The sequence below is a fragment of the Pagrus pagrus genome (genome assembly GCF_965226575.1).
Source record: "Pagrus pagrus genome assembly, chromosome: 8".
In the NCBI taxonomy this organism is placed as follows: Eukaryota; Metazoa; Chordata; class Actinopteri; order Spariformes; family Sparidae; genus Pagrus; species Pagrus pagrus.
The window spans coordinates 4,679,149-4,692,987 of record NC_140192.1 but is presented as its reverse complement, the minus strand read 5'-3'; the positions used below and the strand labels follow the sequence as shown (position 1 = coordinate 4,692,987).

General features: G+C 42.1%; 2 protein-coding genes across 7 annotated transcripts; one reads left to right on the top strand and one right to left on the bottom strand.

Moving 5' to 3' along the window:
• Positions 1-67: 67 nt before the first annotated feature.
• ccdc117 (coiled-coil domain containing 117) lies at positions 68-3,170 on the top strand. Its single transcript, XM_084359244.1, is given in 7 exon segments — positions 68-158; positions 753-846; positions 848-957; positions 1,060-1,110; positions 1,202-1,495; positions 1,927-2,073; positions 2,163-3,170. Coding segments are annotated over 7 exon segments (972 nt in total). The 5' UTR covers positions 68-117; the 3' UTR covers positions 2,398-3,170.
• A 400-nt stretch (positions 3,171-3,570) lies between these two features.
• LOC311260928 (uncharacterized protein) lies at positions 3,571-12,959 on the bottom strand. 6 transcript variants are annotated; one of them, XM_084359238.1, is made up of 30 exons: positions 12,768-12,959; positions 12,003-12,271; positions 11,792-11,898; positions 10,851-10,905; positions 10,653-10,772; positions 10,037-10,561; positions 9,791-9,874; positions 9,593-9,688; positions 9,336-9,443; positions 9,161-9,242; positions 8,930-9,074; positions 8,725-8,817; positions 8,522-8,634; positions 8,357-8,396; positions 8,095-8,214; positions 7,675-7,788; positions 7,349-7,579; positions 7,184-7,246; positions 6,997-7,083; positions 6,773-6,874; positions 6,510-6,692; positions 6,278-6,409; positions 5,962-6,194; positions 5,717-5,843; positions 5,560-5,643; positions 5,256-5,467; positions 5,078-5,104; positions 4,793-4,868; positions 4,509-4,709; positions 3,571-4,013 (listed from the first exon to the last, which is right to left on the bottom strand). In XM_084359238.1, the coding sequence occupies exons 2-30, from the start codon at positions 12,106-12,108 to the stop codon at positions 3,999-4,001; spliced, it is 3,681 nt and encodes a 1,226-aa protein (XP_084215364.1). In that variant the 5' UTR covers positions 12,109-12,271; positions 12,768-12,959; the 3' UTR covers positions 3,571-3,998. The 6 variants fall into 6 exon arrangements, with proteins under 6 accessions (XP_084215364.1, XP_084215363.1, XP_084215366.1 ...); XM_084359237.1 differs by having other exon boundaries at positions 12,003-12,959; XM_084359240.1 differs by having other exon boundaries at positions 4,509-4,706; positions 12,003-12,959.
• Between the last annotated feature and the right edge of the window lie 880 nt (positions 12,960-13,839).

Here is a 13,839-nt window from a genome sequence, read left to right as displayed (position 1 = left end):
AACAATACCGCTCGCCGTACATCTAATAACTAGCTTAAATTACTGTTTTAAACACATATATATAAAACCTTCACTCTTCCTGCGTCTGTATCTCAACGAGCGTTTTGAAATAGCTAAATGAGACTTCGCTGTGACCCGCTTGGACTCGTTTATTCACGGTAACTACAATTCCCACAATTCACCTGACGTAACAGACGCACTTTCTGGAACCTTGACGACTCTTCTGGCGTTACTCACTTTTTTCAGAATAGCTAGCTAACGTGGGTTTGACGCAGCTTACCTTTCAAAACAGTCCACTCCACGGGGAGCTGTTAATTTAGAGGCCGTTTCTGCACGAAGGCGGTACCGCAACATTAGGTTAGTAAGACTCGGACCCACGGTGCCTGTTGCTGTGCGCTAATGGGAATATTTAAATGGACAAACAGTGCGAACTGTACGGAGACTAGCTAAGTTAGCAAAACATCAACAACGAAAACATCAAGGGGCAGGGCAGCTGCTCAGGTCGGTGTAGCTAGCTTTATGTTTCTGGTTAACAAAGTTATTATAACATACAACGCAGGGATGAAGCTGTCATTGCGTATTAGCGTGTCGTAGCCAGGTCTATTTGTAAACGATGACATGCAACAGTGGCATTGTAGCTAACTTGCTGTCCTCATGTAACGGTAGACATATTTATAACTTGTGCGTCATGTAGGTTACAGACAATACCCTTCACCGCTTCATCTGATTTGGTGTCAATACTGATATTCCAGATCAGATCCGTTTCTAGTTATCTACCGGTGTGTCTCTACAAATCATTCTCATCGCCTGGACCTGCATCAATCTGCTGCCACGAGCAGTGAAGTGGGGTTTTCTGCCAGACATGTATTCATTTTCAGGCCCCACAAGCCTCCCTGAATTTGATCTCGGACCTCCAAGTACGTCTGGTCACCTGCAGAGAGCAACACTCTCTAACAAGTATGTGGCAGAGGATTTAGTGTTGTGTATCCCCTCTCCATTCATTTGTCAGGACTGTCTTTGTTGTGTCTTTGTGTTTTAACACATGTCTCTGTCCAACAGCAGCTGGGAGGCACGATGCCTGAGGAAGCACAGGAGGAGAGTTGATGATGAGTAAGTGGGGAAACAAGCATCTAACATTTGGCAGTGCATGGAGTAGTTAAATATGAGTGTTGTAACGTAAAGCTTTTCCTTTTTTTCTCAGGGGATGCAGTGCCAAAAGGAGGAGATTAATGCTGGAGGCAGAAGTGGACATTTTAGAGAACTCAAACACCAGCACTCCTCATGACTGGCCACCAGCAAGTAGCTGCCCTCCTCTGTCTGCACAGCAGGCCAGCCCTGCACCTCCACAGCCCTGCACAGCCACTCAGAGCCTAACTTTGCCACAGCCTTTAACTTTGCCGCAGCCCTCCAACCTCTCTCTTTCCCGACCCGAGACAGAAGGCTCCTGCATGGAGATCGAGGCAGCTCAGAGGAGACTTCAGGAGATCGAAGACAGGTATGCAAAATGCAAAAACTGCTTAGAAATCTGTGTAAAAATTAAGAAATATATAAAGTTGCTGCAATGATTCCCCCTTAGTGGCAAATGTAAACATTCAGTAGCTGTGTGCCATTGATGCATTTACATGTAAAGAGAAACATACAAGAAACTGCAGAAACGGTTTAACATTCATCACCAATAATAAACATAACACCCATAACTGTAATTATTATTGTTTTCTGACAAGATTATTATATAAGGATATTGTGGGCCACCGTTCTGTCTAAATGAATGAAAACAAGTAAAAACATATCAAAATAAGCGACACAGATATAAAATATTTGAGGAAATGTTGGCACAATAGCATTTTAAAATAACTATTTGATTCTTTGTATTGCATCTCTCCCCTTTTATACCATCCACAATGGGTTTGTTTTGATGTATCACAGAATTACATTGGAGGATGATGATGAGGATGAAGATCTGGATGTAGAGCCGGCTCAAAGAAGGCCGGTGCTGGTCATCTCTGACAGTCTGAAGGAAGGTCTACAGCGTGGCATCAGCGACATCCTCCCCCATACAGTAGCCCAGTCTGTGTATGTTGAATGACGTAATAAATAACATGACTTGTGAGTTTCCTTTTTTGGTGTTTTTTTGTTCCTCACTTGTTTCCTCTCACTTTCAGGAGTCATTCCTGCATGGAGTTGGTGTTGTGGCGACCCCCGGACGATCCCTTCTGTCGGAAGCGACGGGGCTCGCTACAGAAACAGCGTAAACAACAAACAGTATCTCGGCAACCTCTGACTCCGTGTCCATCTCCCACCCCTCACAGTCCCCCCAGTCCGCCTGCAGAAACACACTCCTCTCTGTACAGCTTTCCCGTGGCCCACAGCTCTGGAGAGGAGGACATGGAAATGTGATGGCGCTGATGACTGCAGAAGCCATGCCAAAGTAAAAGACTGGATATGTAGTCATATAAAAGACTATAAAAGACTCAGAAGCACTTGAAGTTGGTCAGTTTGGCAAGGCATGTTGGCTTTACATGAATATTGTGCTTTTTTGAAAAGATTGTGCAACACATGTTTTACTTTAAAGTCATCAGTTGAGGTTTTTTGGCTATTAACTGTATGTAAGATGTAACAATACGATCTGATTTATCAGTTTTGTTAATTTAAATCTCCGAGGTAACTCTCATGGTCTCAGAACTTTGAAAAGTGCTATAGGCAGCCTTACATAAGCAATTTTATATAACTTACAGAATTGACCTTTGCCCTGAGAAGTGAGATCATTTGTACATAATTTTGCCAAAGCGTGGCCAGCGACACACTGATGTATTGTAAATAGGACTTTGTTCTTTGTGAAATGTCAGTGTGCAGCACCTGAATTTTGTATAGTTTGTATGTTCAGCTTCTGGGCGTCGTTAACAGGATGATAAAGTTGGTCCTGTGTGTTCACGTTCGCTCACAGCATGGCTTCCTGCGTGCAGTCGTACTCGTGGTGGATAGATAATCTTCCTATAGCGCTTAGCAAGTACGCCATCTGTGAGCTTTGAGGAGTTTTGTAAAGAAGTCGTGGAAATGCACCTTTTTATGATTTTATTGTATTTACAATCAGCCATCGAGTGTTATTTTTATTTGTTTTTAAATAAAAATGTTGTCCATGTAGAGACTCTGCATGGCATAGTTGGTTTTCATTGGATGAAGTTTTGTTTGGATTTAATGAAAGCAGTCTTCTTTGTGGGTCAACATTATCAAGCTTTAATCATCATATACAAGAGTAAAGGTCCAGGATTAACCCCTGTGTACATACATACAGTACATACTGTATGACAACAATGGTTAATTAACAATAATTAAGTAGGGTTTAAACAATTAGTTATTGGCTTATTACATTTATCACACAAAATCAAATAAATACTGTAAAATGCTATGTTACCTTAACCTGCACCCAACGGTGGAGATTTAGGGTCAGGAGGGTGCAACATTATTTGATTGGGGAACAAACTCTGACACAAAACTGGCACATATCTTATTTTGCATCAATGATGAGAACAGAGTTGTACCCTAACAATAACCCCCAGATGATTTTCCAGCTAGCCAGAAATACACAGGCCTTTTTTTATTGTAAAATTCAACATCATGTAACATTTATGATTTTACAAGAACGGTCATCTGTACGAGGTTCTCTGACATAACTCACATGATCTCCCGTGAAATGTCAGTTCATCACTTCTTCACAGTTCACTGTGACCTAAAGCCATAAAATTTGACTGCCTTCACACAGAGGAATGTGAACTTGATGACCAAATCTTCAACTGTGTCTCTTGTCACTGTGACCTGCTTGTTAATCTGCTATCTTACACACATGTGACAGTGAATGATTCATTTCCGTGGCCACATAAATAGCTTGAAATGCTTAAGACTCAGATTTAGAGAACATTTTATCGCTGGTGTGTGTCACAGTTGCACATGTCACTTGACAGCGTCCTGAATGATGAGTGGCTCTGAACTCCAGCGACGTCTTAACTTTGAGTGAGCTGTAAAAGACACAACGGTATAAGCTGTTATTAGATTATGAAGACAAGCACACAAACGGTATTCAGATATTAATGATACTGCCACATTTAAAGTATTATTTTTCTGACTTTAACATTTTTAAAGGTACTTCTATGACAGCGCACTTTGTGATGAGCAGCTGTGGACAGTTACTTGTCATGTTCAAGATAAACAAATGATGATCTGTGAAGATATACAACTACAATCGTGGGTTTCTTCCTACGTACGGAAACTTCTTAGATGATTAAATATATAATTAAAGTTCAGAAACGTGTGCTCATCCAGGCTCGTTAAACACTAGCTGCTGGAGAAAAATACAGTCTGCACATTCTGCATTTATTACCTCCACACATTATAAATCCTGAACAGAAATAGTTCATCTGGCCCTGAGGTAACTTACAAGTACGGCTGTAAATGCAGAATGAGGGACAAGTCCATAAATCAACAATAACCTGCGATTAAAGCAATATACTCACTGTTGTAAGATAGGATCCTGACAGATCTAAAGGGACTGTACTCGAAGGCGACGGGCTCCACGTGCACGACTGGTTTTCTATGCGGAGCTGCTTGACTTTGCTCTGGAGGTAACGGAGGAGCTTAAATGAAGCCACGTCTGAGGGGCTGTGGGAGGCAGCGACATGCAGGGAGGGAGAGCAAACTGTGTTTTGAGCTTCCTGCTGGGGAAAAGACAGAGTGATGCATGTTATATTAAACACATTTAGGTGACGTATCTGTAAGAGCTCGGTGTTTATGTTTTTACCTTTGCACTGAGCGTCATCTCTCCTCCAGGCCTCTCAGCCTCTCTGCGCCTCTCTTCTCGAGTCTTTGATGCTTTTCTGGAAAACAAACCGTGAATTTTAGATTCCATCAGTTGTGAATAATTAACCTCATTGCATGAACGAGTTGTGGGTTAACAAGTATGGTTAATGTTACAGCTATGGTATAAAACGCGTATCACAGTGAGTTGAGGTGAGGTCATGCTCTTGTAAGGACAGACAGCTGGTTAGTTTGTCATCTAGTTTTCACAGACACAGAAACCAGTTACCTGCCCCTCAACAACTGTGTCTTGCACCTGTGGGATCACACACAAACATACAAAGGCAGAATATTTGATTTCTCTTCAAAGGATCACAAAGTTTGGATTCTGGGCCATTTTTGAGAAAGGAGCAAAAGAACAAAACAAGCGCCTGTTCAGTATTTTGACTTAGTTCTTCATACGTCACCTCTCCAGTTCAGCTGTCAGCTCTTCTTCGAACTTGCATGCCAGACGAGCTGCGGTCCGCTCCCTCCACTGACCCATGCTCCTCTGAACCAGCCTCAGCTCCACGTCTTTGGCCTTCAGCTGTTTGCGAAGAGACGCTGCCACTCCTCCTCTCTCGGCTCCCCCGTCACACATGTGAGCCCAGTTCAGACTGCTTAACTCCTCAATGTGCTCCTGCAGGAATATGTCGGGTCATAGCACAGCTGTAAGTGATGAGTTTTTTGTGTCTATGTGCACAGACATGGGATGAGTGTGTGAGATCAGACCTGAATGAGACGCTCCTTTACAGAATCCAAGGCTTGGTCTCTCTCCATCCTCAGCTGTTTCCTCTGGATGCTCAGTTCTCGCTCCTGAAAGGATATGAACTTGTTTTTGTATTTGTAAACTCCAGGCTCTGTGCAGTATGTGCAGTCTAAACTCTACCTTGTCTTTGCTCAGCTGCTCTGCGGTTTGTTTCTGTGAATGAAGCTCCTGGTGTAGTCGGCTAATCATGCGTTTCAACTGCTCTCTAAGGGATCTCAGGTTTGTGAGAGCCTCAGCTCCTGTAGGACTGCACAAGACACAGACGTAATTATCAGAAGCTTGTCACCAAACACAGCATGTTGTCTTTAAAGTGTTCACTTCTCTCTAAACCAGATATGTGTGTAAGCCAGGGCAGGAAATCTTACCTGGGAGGTAGTTGCACAGAAATGTGTTTGGCTCCGCTCTGCTCCACTAAAAGGTGTAGATGCTGGCACTCTGCTCCCAGCTCCTGGGCCCAGCGCCTGAGCTGCTCTTCCAACTCAGCTGTGATTTGTTGATGGCTGCTCTCCCTCTCCTCCAGCATCATCTGGAGCCTGTCAGCCTCTCTCTGTGCCAGCTGAGCTGCCTGCTCGAGCCGCAGCGCTGCTCTCTGACTCTCCTGTGACCGCAGACCACACCATGTCAGCTTTTATACAACACCACGTCTCTTTATGTGCCTGCAAATTGTTGCTTTTCTTGCACCTGTGCCATCTGTCTCTGCAACTTCTGCAGCTCAGCCTGGTGCTCCTCTTTCAGTGATTTACAAATAACAGCCAGCAAAGACTCCTGCTCTCTCTGCTGCGCACAGCCTTCGCTCTCCAACTCCTGAACTCTCTTACAGATAAAAAAGAAAATCATGCAAATACAGAATGAACATTTACTCTGATTTATTTCAGTTAGTGGTGCTTCCTGTAATGTTTGCAGGACTCCTTACTGTTTTTAGCTCCACTACTTTATGTTGAAGAGCCAGTGCTTTACTCTTCTCTCGCTGCACCTCACTCTTCGTGGTTTCCAGGCTCTTTCTGTTCTGCTCCTCCAGTATCCCACAGTGCACCTGCACTGCTTCCACCTTTTCTGCCTCCCATTTCCTCCTCTCCTCCTCTATTGCTCTGTGCACCTGTATTGGGAGCATACTTTGCATATCATGCAATCATTATGAGAAAGTTTGCATATTCAAGGCGAGGATTATCAGAGTACCTTTTCCAAGGCTTCTGCTTGCAGCTCCTCTTCACGGTTCTTTGCCTCCACCTTCTGCTGCTCCAGAGAATCTCTCAGCTTCTTTGCCTCTTTTTCTTTTAGCTGCCAGAACAGGAGAGGATCACATCTTGAAGAGTAACCGTGTAGAGTGTTTTTACTTACTGTATACTGTATGTAGTGTTCTCCAGATAGTGTAACGGTGGTTTGTATGTGTTCACACTGACCTCAATAGAACTTTTCAATGACTCAGTGTGTCGTGTGAGAGACAGAGCTTGTTGTTTCAAAGCGTTTGCTTTCTCCTCTTCAGTCTGCTTATTAGACACAACAGCCAGAAGTATTGCTACATCAATAACAACTGTGATAATGTCATCTGAAGAAACAATATTGAAGTTATACAGACATGTTTGTCACCTTTTGGATTTGCTGCTCATGAGCCAAAGTCAAATCTTTCTTTTGCTGCTTCAGTGCTGCCTCCTGAATTAAAAAAGAGGAACCTCAATTACTTGTAACTTAATTCACATAAGAATATATTTTACTTTTGGATCAAATAAACCTCAGTGTTCCCTCAGCACTCACCACTGCTTTATGAGCCTGCTCCTGGGCTTCTTTCATTGCACTGCAGTGCTGGGTTTCCAGGTGTTGTAGCTCCCCCTTTAGTCCATCTCTTTTATCCTGTAAGGCCCCATGTTGCTCCTGTAAATCTTGCAGCTTCAGCTCCTTCTGGGCCAACATCCTCTCCAGAGTAGCCACTCTGATCTTGCATTCTCCCAGTTCACCCTGCAGCTCGCCAACCTGAAACTCTACTGCCTGTCAGAGATACATCAAATAGTTACAAAACAAATGACAGATTGATTTTTTTTTTTTTGTATTAGATATTCGAGTATTATGCCATCAGGTGTTACCTTGATCTGATCCTTTTTCTGCTTCTTTTTCTCCTCTAAACATGCACACCTGCTCCTCAGCAGGCTCTCTGCCTCTGTGACCCTCTGAAGCTCCTCACGAGTCTCCTCCAGTTTCTGCTCCAAGATCAGACATGAAAACAGCGACACAGATACTTTAAAACAGGAAGTAAATCTGTCTTTCACACATAAACACACCCTCTCAGGTACTAAACAATAACATTAAAGAGCATACACTGAAATAATCACTATATAGTAATGCTTTTTAATATGTTAAACACATAACCTGTGACTCAAATATCAACAAATATTTACATTTTCTTTTTAAAATTATTGTTTGAGCACCTACTTAAAACCATTTTCATCTTGTTATGATTCATAATTGTCATCATAGTTATAGTTATAGATTATTATAGGCAGTACCTCTCTCACGGACTCTAGCTTCTCTCTTGCACGTCGCTGTTCAGCAAACAGTTCTGTTTTGGCGCCGTCCAGCTGTCTGTCCATCTCCTCCCTCTCCAGCACTGACATGACCACACTGGGCTGAACAGTGGAGCAACAAAACAAGAATATGACCGAATTAAAAGATGCAAATGACAGATATATTGCCTTATACAGGTGTCATCACCCTCTCTATGAAGGCTCCATCCTTTAGAGTCTGCCTACAGTGCTCCATGTCTCTTACCTCGAGGATACAGGAGTCTCTCTGCCTCTGCAGCTGCCAGCTACAACACATTCATTGTCATATTGTTATTGTACAGAATTTAAGGTTATGTTGATGTAATGTGATGATACTAAGTTGATGCATGAGGCTTCTTATAGTACAATTAGTAGTAGTTTGTCTTTATACCTGATGGAGTCCTTCCCTGTCCTGCTGTCTCTCAGACCGAACTCAAGAGTCTTCTTCTCCTTCTCCAGTTCTGCCGTCTCTGCAATAAGTTGCTCTAAATCCTGCAAGGCATGCTGGGACATATACCATAATCTTTGAGTATTTTTGAGACTTCTGTACACACTGTTCTGATAAACTACCGTACATACAATACTACACTTTACCTTCCTTCGCTGTTGAAGCTCAGTGAGGGAGAACTCGACATCTTTTAACTGAGTCTTCTTCAGCTGCAGCGTCTCCTCCTCTTTCTCACATTTCTAAACCAGACACACAAACTAGTGAGGTGATGTCTCAGACACATTTACACAGGAGCATTTATCAAGTTATACTAAATATGATGCTATAATACAGCGGGAGACTCATTCTCACTTGTTGGAGTATAGAGAGACGCTCTTTCATCCTGACCCAATCAGACTGCATCTTCTCTGACGTCCTCTCAGGCCTGCATCTCCGGCTCCAGGGATTTATTTCTTCATCCGTGTCGTTGTCGTTGTCACCCAGAGAACACACAAGTCTGTGACACACAAACACACACAGTGCATAAGTCAGAAATATGAGCAAAATGAGCGTCTAGAAATTGTACACAACGCTACGGTTTACCTGTAAGTCTCCCTCTTGTTACGCTGTGCTTTACGGACAGAAGGACTTCTGTTTTGTACATTTCCATGAGCAGGTCTCTGACCTTTGTAGATAAATTGAATGACATTCAAAGATTAAATTGTTTTTCTATTACTGTGATCTCATAAAAAATGCACAGTCAGCTCTTTTGCTTTACCTGATGCAGATTGAGGTTCACTTTCTTCTTGTGTGGGTGTGTCATAGTCACTTGTGTGGGTGCAGTAGTCGTCCATGTCCGTGACAGACTGAACGAGCGAGCGCCATCCTAAACAGATCATCTTAACTGTAATTTCATTTCATACATTTTTTTTGTACTCCTCTTTTTACTTTCTACATTTAAAGAGTTTGTTTCGAACACGTCATGTCAATTTAATATGCGACCAGCTTCCCTCCACATCGTCTGCTGTCTCTCACCTGGCCGCCTGTTGAGATGCTGCCTGACTTGCTCGGTGCAGACTGACTCAAGGTCACTGTCAATGGACACGGTGTCAAAACTCAACACAGGCACTCCTGTAAAAGAAACAAGCCTCTAATCGCTGTTTGTAGTGAATGACTGTGCTGGAGGATAAGCTGGACTGTGCTTTCTGATGAGGTGTAATCTGTGTGTGGTACCTGCCAAACACCTGGCCTTAGGAGAGCGGTTGCTGTTCTGCTGCCGGGTTTCGTGTTCTGTCACATCCTCTGTTCTGTAAGAGACTGGAAGAGGAGGGAGGCAAAACAAAGGAGTACAGGAATAAAGGTCCAGAGGCAGGCTGCTGTGATGTACAGGCTGTAAACTATAATCCACAATACAACACTGCTGTTGCAAACAATATCTACAATATACATGTACTACTCCTACAAGCTTACTGTACTCACTGTTGCCATCATCACCACGCCTCTGTTGTGTGTTGTATCTCTCACTAGCATGTGATATATTTACTCCATAGCTGTCAGAACGTTGCTCTCTTTGACGTGGCTTGTTCGACTGAGCAGTCTCTGTGCCTTTACTACTTTTGAACGTCGTTGCTGTTCCTCTTCCATCAACATTGAGAACACTTTGACCCTTTTGGTCACACCGGTAAGTGTCACAGTCAGATCTTTCTGTCTTCTGAGCCTCTTCCGCTTTATCTAGTTGCAGTAAATTACTCTCTGGCAATGCCAATTCGACCATCTCGTCTGTGAAGCGTCTGACAAAGTCCTCAGTGCAGATGCTGTCTGAAGCAGGGTGGGTTTCTGCAGCCATCCTTCCTTCACTACAGCTTTCTCCAAGCAGCCTCTCCAGCCTCCAGATAACTTGCTCCCTCTGAGACTCCATTTCCTCTTTGTCTCTTGTCCTTCTGTCTAACGTGTCTTTAGTTACCTCGTGAGTGACAGGAGCTTCCCTGCAGCCTGTGCTTTTCTCTGGTGGATGAGAACATTTTGAGAAGAATTTGACTCGGAAAACAGTTAGAAATCCTAATTTACCTGTAATATACTGATATTAAAATATTACCTGATGTTTGCTCCATCGTAAGCAATATCAAATCAAGACCAGACATGGGAGTGTCATTTGTTTGAGTTGTACTCCCAAGGCCTGTGTCTTTGCTCAGAGATTGACTCCACTGAAATGGAGCTAGAAAAAAAAAATCAAAAACACAAATTATCACCTGAAAAACAAAAAAGGTACAAGGTGTGTTATGACATCAATTACCTGCATGGCTGCTATCAAGCTCTCTGGGCACTGCCTGATGTTTCTGGGGCCGGACCTGCGTACATTAAATCACACGTACTGCTTAAAAATGGATTTCTGATTACATGTATATAAAGACAGACAGCAGACAGACAGCAGATGTGACACTACAGTGTAAAAATGGTCCGTTACAAGTAAAAACACTGCATTCAAAATCTTGCTTTTACGTAAAAGTACAACAGCATGAACATCAAAACATACTGAGGAGTCATTTATTCTATTTATCTGTTTATGATTCCTTTTATTTGATGTCCTCTTACCGTCCTTTATTGCTTTTATTTGTTTATTGTTCATGTATTTATTTATCTTTGATGTTGATGTCAATGTTGTCTTCTTATCGTCTTTTATTGATGTTATTTTTTTATTTATCTCTTTATTTGCATTGTTTTTTGTGATTTTGCCTGTTTCATAGCTTTCACTTGCTTTACTTGTAATTACTCATATTGACATTTTGTGTTTTACCTTCTCCTTAGACTGTTGAGTTTTCTGCTTTTTCTTGTCGTCAAAGCACTTTGTAAACTTTGTTTTTAAAGGTGCTTAATAAATAAAGTTATTATTATTATTATTATTATTATTATGAATAAATAAAGTTATTATTAAAGTACCAAAAGTTAAAGTTATCATTACGCAGAATAGCACCATGGGAAATCATGCACATATTATATTATTGGCTTTTAATTATTGATGTGAACATCACTTTAATGTTGCAGCTGTGTGGTGGGGCTCATCATCCTTTGCATAGTTTAACCTTTAATGATATCATCATTTATTAGTTTGTTCATATTTTATGGTGAAAATCTACATCTGCAAAGTAATTTTTGCAGAATTTTGCCTCCAATATGTGAAGTTGAAGTAGGAAGTGGCATAAAATGACACAGACAGACAGAGTGAAAATCACCGACCTGCAGTTGACCGAGCTGAGCGTCGAGAGCATCCAGGAGAAGGTCACAGTGGTCCAGTTTGAGAGGTGGGGAGTCCAGAGCAAACACACCGCTGCTGTCATTCAGATCTGTGATTGCAGACAAAAGGGTCATGAAGAGTGGGTCAAACTCCTGAGAGCTGGTGAGATATAACTGATGTAGATATACTGCTTATAAAAACAAAACCTCAGACCAGTATAAAGCAGCTCAACTGCGTCCTCTGCATCTGTCTTTGCTTGGTCATCTCTGTCAGCCATTTCCCTGTTGCTGAGGACAAGTATGCAGACATGACACAACATCTCACAGTGGTCAAGGCTGACCGGGCGGTCATAAGGAGTGGGGGGTTTATGTTGCTCAGTTGTCCAGGAAACCAGGACAATTTAGCTCGTTAGCTAGCCGAACTGACTTCTTTTCACTGAGGACTGTAAATTCCTGTGCCTGCTTGCCTTCCTGTCTCTCCCACTGCCCAAAATGAACATTAACTGAAGCAGCTGTACACTTTAATATGGCAGCACAAGACTCTTCCTCTCATATGCTCAACTGAAGAGCATAAACCTTCTTAGTAGGCCTATGAAAGGCTATTTTTCTCAGCCCAGACTGCTCAGAATAATTTCACATTATTAATTCACGTTATTATTATGCAGTCACATGAAAACAGACAGATATCAGGAGCTGTAAAACCCTGTCCACAGGATTTTTCCTAGCCTTGACTGAACCTAATGTCACTGGTAGCTCACATTACTTTAACATTATTAATCCTTTATAGTTAGCGTATACATGGCTGTAAACAAACTGCTAGCTTAAATCACAGAAGCTAGTCTGTCTGAAACTCCCTGCTGACTTCTCATTAGTATGAAAACAGACAAATAATATCACACGTGCTATTCTTAAATCCTTCCACCACCGCTGTGTGCCCGCCGCCTCAAACATTTCGACTTTAAAAATTATTTAAACTTACTTTCAGGGGACAAACGCGGAGGCTTTCAGTCGATGCTGAACTTGAAGCGCTCGGCTCTGCCGCTCTGACGCCTGATTGACAGGAGCGTCAGTTGGTTGTCCTGGAAACGGTCAAACAGCTCGAGACCGGTACTGCCGCGCGCACTGCGGATATATTAGCGCCACCGGAAGCACAGGAGAGAGCAGCAGGGCCATTATAATTCTTCTTCTTCTTCTTCTTCTTCTTCTTCTTCTTCTTCTTCTTCTTCTTCTTCTTCTTCTTCTTCTTCTTCTTCTTCTTCTTCTTCTTCTTCTTCTTCTTCTCCTCCTCCTCCTCCTCCTCCTCCTCCTCCTCCTCCTCCTCCTCCTCCTCCTCCTCCTCCTCCTTCTTCTTCTTCTTCTTCTTCTTCTTCTTCTTCTTCTTCTTCTTCTTCTTTTCTTCTTCTTCTTCTTCTTCTTCTTCTTCTTCTTCTTCTTCTTCTTCTTCTCCTTCTTCTTCTCCTCCTCCTTCTTCTTATCATTATTATTGTTGTTATGATTGTTGTTATTGTTGTTATTATTATTTGTTATTATTATCCTTTTATGTGATGTCTTCTTACTGTCCTTTATCGCTTTTATTTATTTATTGTTATCTATTCATCTTTTATTGATTTTACTGTAACATCACAACATCCTGAGGAGAAAACACTTGCAGAATCAGCAGCTTCTTTTAAATCACTTCTTAAAACCCACTTCTACTTCAAGTATCTAAAATTAGACATCAGAAGTCATTTTCTGGCAGTAAATGTACTTGAAGTGGCATCAGACAACTTTTCCTCTTCCCCTGGTGTTAACGTTGGCGTCGCTGTTGCAGAGACAACTGGATCGTTTCCACCGTGTCAGTGGCAAATAACGACAGCACAGTACATGAGTTCATTCATTAAGTCGACTGTACAAGATAAACGGATCATCTGTTAACCTTCCTTTACTTCATTTAATTTGCTTTGTTTGTTTGTCACAAGTAAATTATATTATGTATTATTTTGTACACCTACTGAAACTGTACTGCACTGCCTTGTGTAGCTTCCTAAGGTCTAGGCTTACTATATTGTTTT

Coding starts and splice junctions, on each gene's coding strand:
- LOC311260928 (XM_084359237.1), bottom strand. CDS start 12,108: ATGTTGTGTCATGTCTGCATACTTGTCCTCAGCAACAGGGAAATGGCT. Junction 5,844..5,961: donor TCTGTGCAACTACCTCCCAG/GTAAGATTTCCT, acceptor TGTCTTGTGCAG/TCCTACAGGAGCTGAGGCTC. Junction 4,869..5,077: donor ACACAGTTGTTGAGGGGCAG/GTAACTGGTTTC, acceptor TTTGTTTTCCAG/AAAAGCATCAAAGACTCGAG.